The sequence below is a fragment of the Trachinotus anak genome, unplaced genomic scaffold, assembly GCF_046630095.1.
Source record: "Trachinotus anak isolate AG129_WGS33_773 ecotype Australia unplaced genomic scaffold, CSIRO_AGI_Tana_v1 ptg000034l, whole genome shotgun sequence".
NCBI classification, from domain to species: domain Eukaryota; kingdom Metazoa; phylum Chordata; class Actinopteri; order Carangiformes; family Carangidae; genus Trachinotus; species Trachinotus anak.
Window position 1 is genome coordinate 7,117,027 of NW_027273885.1, and position 9,214 is coordinate 7,126,240.

A 9,214-nucleotide genomic window follows, 5' to 3' on the forward strand; every position below is an offset into this window, starting at 1 on the left:
CAGGAGTGGATTAGTGGATAGACTTTTTGCCTCATAGACAATTTCGATAAATCTACTGGTAAACTCCTTACATTAAGAGAATGTGGGAAATGTTTTATCAAAGCATTTAAAGAGGGTTCAAAGGAGTACACTCAAACCACAGTCACTGTAGTTTTACACATACAAGCACATTCTTAACAGGCAAAAGAGGAAGTGGCTAGGTGCTTTTACATGAATCACAGGGACCCTTTGAAAAAAAAAAAGTTGACCCAAAACAGTATAAATACCCTTCACAGCCTTGTGAACCCAATGAGTGGTTTGGACAACACAAAGACAACAACAATGATAGCCTTGCTGCTGCTGGCGCTGGTTGCTCACTCCTCTACTCTGCCTCTGCCATCTGGGGACAAAGACAGCTGGATTTTAGCAGAGGTAAGGTCTGAGGTCTCTAACTCAGACATCATGCAAGTGGCTTTTTGGTCGAAAATCTGTGAAAAAACAATCTTTAGACTACCCAGTCTAAGATGGAGCAATGCTGCCTTGATTTTCCCCTTTCTTGCTTCCACATGACAACAACATTTTGTTCTCTTTCAAACAGAGATACCTTCGTCGCTTCTATGGTCTTCCAGCTGGTCTCCAAGGTAGACCGGGGTCATCAAGCGCCTTTGAGACCAAGATCAAGGAGATGCAAAGTTTCTTCAAACTCAAGGTGACCAGATATGAAAAATATCTAATTATTACTTAGTTGTAGGTATTAGGGCTGATCTTTCCTCACTAATTTTAATCCACAGTTATGGTCAGTCATGGGTTTAGAGGTCCACCCTTTGTGCAATTGTTTATTGTAAAACTATATGTTTCTTTTGTGTTTTTGGAAAGCTTTTCTCTGGGAAAGAAGTTAACCTAAAAAGAAAATATATCCTAAAGCGCAAAGGGTTTATTATGCAGTACCAGTCAAAAGTTTGGACACACTGAGAAAATGTGTCCAAACTTTTGACTGGTACTGTATATTAGAATTAAAAAAACCACAACCACCAATAATTAAAAAAAAAAAAAAACACAAGCTGATAATGTGATGACAACTAAATCTGCCAATAAATACTCTTACTGATCATTTCTATCTTATCATGGTAACACATATTGTCTTTCCACGTCTTCTGCCTCCGAAGGTGACAGGGAATCTGGATGATAACACTTTGGAGCTGATGAAACTGGCCAGATGTGGTGTTCCTGATATCGGGGAGTACAACCACTTCCCTCGACACCTCAAATGGCAAAATAACAATGTGACATTCAGGTATGCTTTAAAATGATAATTGTGAATATAAAAGCAGTTGAACTTTTCATATTCCCTCGCTTACCTTAGCCTCTACTCCCTGGTGTTTCAGAATTATGAATTATACACCAGATCTGAAGAAGTCTGATGTAGACAGAGCCATTCGCAATGCGCTGAATGTTTGGGCTGATGTCACGCCTCTGACCTTTAAGAAGCTGTACAAGGGTGATGCTGACATTATGATCAGCTTTGGATCAAAAGGTACAATAAACCTGCAATGTTAATTCTGCTGGACAATGACTGAAAGCATAATTGCATGCTCTAAAATTGACACAGTATAATAGCACATTTATATATTCTGCAGAGCATGGAGACTACAACCCTTTTGATGGACCTGATGGACTGCTGGCTCATGCCTACCCCCCCGGCCAAGGCATCGGAGGAGACACTCACTTTGATGAGGACGAACACTGGACTAAAGATTCAACCGGTAAGAATTTTGCACAAATACTCAACATAAGTCACCATATTGTAGTGTAATGATTGCCACTCATCTAAACAATATTCTGACTGAACTTATTTTCTCTACAGCTTACAACCTGTACGTAGTGGCAGCCCATGAGTTGGGCCACGCCCTCGGTATGTCCCACTCCTCAGACCCAGGAGCCCTGATGTACCCCATCTACTCATACACCACAGGCTACCCGCTGTCTGAAGATGACATTGAAGGCATTCAAGCTCTCTATGGTGGGGAGATATATGATTTTGCATTTTGATTCAGGATTAACTAGAAACTGAATGACTGAAATTCATGAGCCGAATCAAAGCTATCAATACAATGTTTTTCAAAACATAATATTTTTCTTGTTTATTGTGAACATCCCATTAATGCTGGATGTTCAATCACAGGTCCAAACCCGGACGCAAGGAAAGTGAAGCCGAGGCCTGACGCACCAGACAAATGTAACCCCATGTTAAGTTTTGATGCCGCCACACAGCTCAGAGGGGAGACCATCATCTTCAAAGACAGGTACAGTAAGACCCATGATGGTTCATGCAAACATGCTAATACATAAACTTTAGATCTTTATTATCACAGACCACACTTATATTTAAAACCTATAACCACTTGACACTAAGGATTTTGGGACTCATTTTCCCCTGTCAAAGTTCCACTTAAAAAAAATCTCTGTAAATACAATATGTCTTGCTATTGAGAGTTGATATCTAAATTTGATTGTAGATCTGTTTATTGTGCTATATATTGGTAACATGCTGCACCTCGTTGCAGATTCTACTGGCGTATCCATCCTCAGATGCCAGAGCCTGAGCAGACACTGATCAAGTCCACATGGCCGTCCATCCCCAGCAAGGTGGACGCAGCTTACGAGAACCCAGAGAAGGATCTCGTCATCATATTCAGTGGTGAGTTATTAATGTTGCTGTCATCCCATCGAATATTTTTTTCATGTTATTATATTATTCTGTTTTATTTTGACTTTGCTCTCTGATCCATGTTTCCTCAGGGATCCGAATGTGGGCTTTGAATGGGTATAACCTTGTGGATGGTTACCCTAAGTACATACACAAACTCGGCCTTCCCAAGACCATAAGGAAAATAGATGCGGCTGTGTACATCAAAGACACAGGCAAAACTCTACTCTTCACAGAAGAGGACTATTGGAGGTATGTGGCGATGCATGGAACACATCTCAGTTATTTTAATGTTTAAAGTCATAAAATATGCACAGCAGAGTATTCTTGCCAAATTAATTTTTTTGTATTTCATCAACACCGTTTTGCTGTTATTTGTCACCCACAGCTACGATGAAGCAGCAGGAACCATGGACACTGGTTACCCACGAAGCATCGAGGATGATTTTCCTGGAATGGATGACGAGGTCGATGCTGCTACTTATCACTACGGTAACGTGAAGCCTTTAATACCATATTTTCATGATAATTCAAAAGCAGGATTTTTTTTTCCCAGCACTCCTTCTGAATTTAATTATCCAACACTTATCGCCCGCTGTTCTCTTTCAGGATACTTGTATTTCTTCCATGATAATATACAGTATGAATACAGTTACACTTCAAGGAAGGTCATACGCATCCAGAGGGCCAACTCCATTCTCAACTGCTGATAAGGTGGTCTGCAACTGTCAGCAATGGCTTAGAAATATGTATAGATATAGCTGGCTATATGGCAAATGACAGCAAAGTAAGGATACTCAAACAAGCAGACATGTTAAAGTGAGAGATGAGAAGATGCAGCCCAGTGAATTAGCAGTGAAGTGGACACATGGAAGGAAGAATCAACATATGAAAAATGTGTATTTTTACTAGTGCTGGACACATGTAGGTCATGTAATTTGTCAGACACAGAATGCTGGAAAATTCTTCGTTTCTATTTATTTTACAACTCTATATTTGCACAAGTTTCACTATGAACAGCAAGATCCTTAGCAGGTTAAGTTTCTTATCAGTGGCACTTGGCTTGACTGGCCTGGAAGCTTATTATTTGATTTCTTGTCACAATAACATGTGAGAATTTCAACAACGAGCATAGCAGTTTCATATATACTGTATTTGTCCTTAGAAGTTTTGTGAATTATATCCATAAAAGTAGAGTGGAGAGTAAAGTGTTAAAGAGCTGTGTTGTTGTTGTAACTTTTTTTTGTTACATTCTGAGGTAGTTCCAAAGTTTGCATTTAATTTATTATCCCCAACATTGCAGAGCATATGCAGCATTTTTGTATATTGATTATGCCTGAGATTACGTTTAACACTTCACAAGATCCACTTACTTTCACCAGATTTTATTTTTAACAAACTGCAATTCATCTGATGTCATTTCAGCACTGAAACATTTCTCTGCATTTTATTGTCAGTGTTTTCAAAAGTGTTGAAAAATGATTTCATCAATAAAAAATATGTGAAACTAAGGCAGTGTTGTGTAATCTTTGACCAGGACAATGAAGTTATCTGTGCTACTTACATCTTTTGCATGAATACAATTGAGAAAGTGCAAGTCAAACCTCATACTATGTTATACGTTATTTGTTTGTGTGAGAAATCTGTAGTAGTATATATTGTATAGTGAGTATATAGTACTATATATGATATATATATTATAGCATATGTAGTACAGTAAAGCGTACACACAAAGAAACTGTAAAACTGTGAATTGTAGTTACCTACCTTTTCCACTAGAGAGCACTGCTATCAATTGTTTGAGTATATAATGTCCTGCTTGATGATTTGCTGATAATCCTGACAGTAATTGTGGGACAGGTTAAGTGACTGTCATAATAGGCAGCATCATGACAACAAAACCACTGCTTATGTTTCAGTCTCTAAACCATTAAGTGTGTGGCTCCATTCCTGAGTTTGGGAAGAAAGAAATCATTGTATGCTTCATTAGCACAACAAATGTTGGGGAAAATCTTTGGCCCTGGCCACATTAAATGTCAGCATACCAGACATCAAACAGACTAAGCACTAATCACATTAATAAAGGGCCATTATGCTGAGTACCTTCATCCATCAGCATACTGTAACAGCATAAAGCCAATTATCTGAACAGAAAGTAAAAAGATATGGGAGATGTTTCATGAAAATGAAGAATTTATGTACAGTGAGCAGCCCAGTTTTGAAAGGTCAGTGAAGTATCTCCATCTGAGGTTTGGGAAACAGCAAAGCTAAAGCCATGCAGCATAATCCACAGGCCCAATCATGTGGATGTAATTACAGTGCAGTGAAGCAGTCACCTCATTAGCTTATTTCCGAGGTATTGCGTGGTGTAGACTGTGTCACATTTCTGTGTGTTCATCACTGATGTGGACTTTGAAAGTATAAGCTCCAGTTCAGAGAAACACTAGTAAATGTAGGGAGTAAAGTGTCTTTTTAAGATTATCAACTCTATCATACATTTTCTTGGCATTTTATCTTTTTAATGTCTGGGTGTGAATTGTAATTTTGCAGTGAACTACTGAAAAAGAGAAGTCACAGTAACTTGCAACTTGCAGTAAAGTAGTGAGGGTGTAACATTTCCAGCTTTTTTCTAATAAATGTTTATTTTAGTGTCAGGATAATGTTGTCTTCTAAACTTGGATGTGTTTTCACTCCTCAGAAAAAATGACCAAGACAGTCTCTGGTCTCTAAGTCTCTACTGCTGGCATGCTGTTACTCCTTAGTAGTTTGCAGAAATCAAGGAACTTTCAGTATTCACTTGACTTTTGACTTTTGTATAGCAGTGCAACTGAGAGACATACACTTTCAGCCTTTGTGGATTTAGAGGTCATGTAAGTCTCCTTTTTTTATCGTATTCCAGTCAGAGTCATGCACCTTTCCCTGTTCCTGCACCGGTCAGGAGTCATTATCATAACCAACTCTTTCAACTCATTCAAAATGTAGCATGGAGGATTCGAGCTGGTGCCAAATGCAAAGACCGTGAACCCCGAATTTTCGTGTCTTTCCATTGGTTACAAGGTCGTGAACTGATGCTGGGTTTGCTCATGTGTGAAGTACAGTCAAGTCAGTGTTTTAGCTACATTACAAAGCATTCCCTGATCTGTGAGCAGAAGATTTCAATCCAGATTTCGAAGACTCAAGATGAGGTGGATGTGCTCTGGCTAATGAGTGCTCCTAGACTGGAATGAGCTCCCTGAAGCTTGAAAATGAACCATAATGTTCTTACCCATTTCTATTTTACTGTTTTGATTTTGTGTTTTTTTTTTCACTTTTTTTGCCTCTGTTTAAGCACTATAGTAGGTTGAAAGTAGTTAAAACTCTAGAGCAAGTATAGAGACAGTTGAAACAGGTCAATGAAAAATGGCACTGGAGAAAAGGTGGTATCCTTTGAGGAAAACCGTCACATAGTCCAGCGCAGCAGATCCTGATGGAAAACAGATGGAGGAGAATGACAGCGAGGGCAGCACAATCAGGATATATCCCTTTTCCTCTGGGAAACTCCCTCCTCAGGCCACCAATATGAGACGCGATGATGCAACACAGTTTCTCCACTGTGCTGATTATACTGAGTGTGGGAAGACGACAAGGTTAACAAAACGCAACGAAAGAACTGTCTTTACTTTTCCTCTTTTATAAAACACAACTATTTTTTGCATTTAAAAAAAAAAAAAAACTTCAAATTGCTGAATTTAAGCGGTGGATCAGGTTGTTAATTTTCTCTTTTCTCTTGCTTCATGTTCCCTGACAAACTGACACATATATACACACAGTATATACATGTACACATATTACAGCATGGAGGTCAGGCAAGAGTCTTGATCACCTAGTTTTAAAGGTGCTGATCACTGTGTTTTGTGTTGCGTGCTCAGTGTTGATAGTGGCAAATATTATCCTCCTGTATCTGTTCAGCTTATCTTCCACCTTTTCTGTTGCCCTCGGTGTACCTTCGGTTTACTTGTCTCATCTGCCAGTTGTTATTCTTTCTTTTCCCACAGCAGAATAGAAAGAGTCTGAGGTCGCAGTGTTTATAAAGCCACCAGCACCTCACGGAAAAGGTAAAGTCTCTGCTGGAATGCGGAGAAAGTCAGGATCTGTTCTGTGTTGGCGTGTGAGTGTAGGTAATTCAGACCAGATATGACCCAGAGCAGCGTCATAAAAGTGACTCAGTAGCTGATTTTATCTCTGGATATGACAGGGAGCCTTGCAGCAGATTAGATAATAATTACATAATGCTACAACTTCAGGTATACTGTCCCTCTTTGGATATATTTCTATTATGGATTTTAAAAAATCACTCATGCCAAAAGATCAAGTCATAGCGTAAAGTAATTTGAAGAGATGAGTTCCTTCTGGAATACTCTTTCGAACTTTACTTTAGTTTTGAAAAAGGTGCAACTTGAAGGACGTATTTATGAATGAAGGTATAATAGCAGCCCCCTGGGTGCCTTCGTTTTCACTATCTTTTGTGTGAACATGCCTATCTTTAATAATTATAGCCTGTAACCTGTGTTAAAAAGTGCATCATTAAGCCAAAAGGGGAACAAGCTGACCCAGAATTTGTTCCTTGACAAGCAAAGTCATGCTTTTGTTTTACATACCTGATGTTTCCCATTATAGATTCAGCAGCTGATAACCTGCAGGAACAAGGTGCAGTTACTATTGTACAGCAATGGTGGTGTAACAATGTTGTTATGTCAGGGGAAAATAGTACACCACCTTCATTATTTGCAACATAAGCTACTGATATGTGGACAGATGTGTAAGTCAGCCCTTTCATAAAATAACTTGACCTCGGTGAATTTCCCACCATCTTACCTTCTTAAGCTGCTCCTCCACATGCTGAGTCATGATGCACTTTTTAAAGTGCAAGGATCGATACAAAGAGAAGTTTATTCCTCTTGATCAGTTTGACTTTTTTTTTTTTGCTGATGTGGGATTTTCCAATCATGCCACTGTAGCAGTTTTGGTTCATAATGAATTCAAACAAACCAATGGTTCCAAAAAGTATTTTGACTGTGACCCCTTGAAACAAAGCAGTGTTTACTTGCAACCCATTGTCTCAGGTTGTATATTGTATGCCTGTCAAAGAGAGAGACAAAAGTGTGTTTAACCTTTAGAAGCCTGAAAAGCAAATTTGTGTAAAAAAAAAAATTCTTAATATTATAATATTTGACTTCAAAATGTGGTGGAAAACCGATATAAATATGTTGCATTTTCACTGCTTAAGCCAAATGTATCAGAAACATATTTGCATTCAGAAGATATTTACAGAAGGCACAACAAGGCCATACAGTGGTACAAACCTCAACAGCTTTTTAGTGGCTCAGAAAACAAGCAAATCTTTGTTGACTGTGACAAGTTGAGCTGATCTTTTGTTTGTCTGAAAAACAAAACCTCTGTGCTGAGCGGCAGCGTGCTGACACAGTGCCTTGGTGTCTATTGTCACGGTGGCACGACAAGCCAGAGGGCATTCAGGGCGTTAATACTTCAACACCACTGGGGTCAGGTGAAAACTTCACATATTAACCCCTAAATTCTACACAAACTTGCTTCAGAAAACACACTTGTGTATTTCACAGCCTCCTCCAGGGAATGAAAAGTAAAGCCTTGCAGTATTTGGAGCAATATGGGCTCAGTGTTGGAGCAAAGTGTATTAGCTGCTTGGATAGCCTGATCCTCCAGAGGATCTATGCGGGAAGGTCAAATTACATTAGTTTGATAGTTGTTGAAGCAAGAACAGCGCACTTAATAAAGACACCCTGGTTTTGCTTGCCTGAATTAATTATACACAGTTCAAAGCTTCCCTCTGCTTTGAAGTAATTACGTCTCAGAGCCAGACCACTGCAGAGGGGCAAGTGATTACCTTTTGATTTCTTCACTCACATGTCCCACATCACCATAAAGCAAACAACACGCCTAAATTAAGATGTTCCCACAACTAAAGATTAAGTGTGATGTTTAAAATCCTCGCTCCGCTGCTTTTCTATTTTGAAAAGCAACATAAGAACAAGAAGAACAGGAAGACAAAGTCAGTTTTTATACTGTAAAATCTGAGTCAAGAGGTAAATCTTGTTGAATCTTGTTCAAACTGCGATTAACGGGAACCACGGTTTAGTAGCAATTACACCACAAATATTTGCATATAACACACACCTGCAAATTCTGTTTTTTGTTTTTTTTTTCTCAGTCATCAGCTGAAAGCGTGACTGAAAACACGGCTCACTCTCTCTAAGTTTCTGTTGACCCAGTTTCAACTTCATCCATGTAGAGCAACCTAAAAAAAAGGTCTCTTGTTCTCTTGATTACTGCCTCCTCTTCCAGTAACTGACAGATATTTAAAGGCACTATATTTGTGTAATGACATTACTTCAAACCACAAGAACAAGCTTCTACATTGTCCATGCTCTCTGGACGTATTTGAATGCATCTGTTTCTTTACTATGAGGGGAAATGAACTTTGTGTTTTTTGTAGTGTCAACAGTTAGGCAA

The 9,214-nt window shown here is 38.9% G+C and overlaps 1 protein-coding gene across 1 annotated transcript; it reads left to right on the forward strand.

Annotated features, from left to right (window-relative positions):
- The first annotated feature begins 285 nt into the window (after window positions 1–285).
- Window positions 286–4,197, forward strand: mmp13b (matrix metallopeptidase 13b). Its single transcript, XM_071471644.1, has 11 exons — window positions 286–411; window positions 578–688; window positions 1,146–1,273; window positions 1,365–1,513; window positions 1,617–1,742; window positions 1,844–1,999; window positions 2,162–2,282; window positions 2,544–2,677; window positions 2,779–2,938; window positions 3,075–3,178; window positions 3,296–4,197. Exons 1-11 carry the CDS (start codon window positions 289–291, stop codon window positions 3,394–3,396), a joined length of 1,413 nt encoding a protein of 470 aa, XP_071327745.1. The 5' UTR covers window positions 286–288; the 3' UTR covers window positions 3,397–4,197.
- The last annotated feature ends 5,017 nt before the right edge of the window (window positions 4,198–9,214 follow it).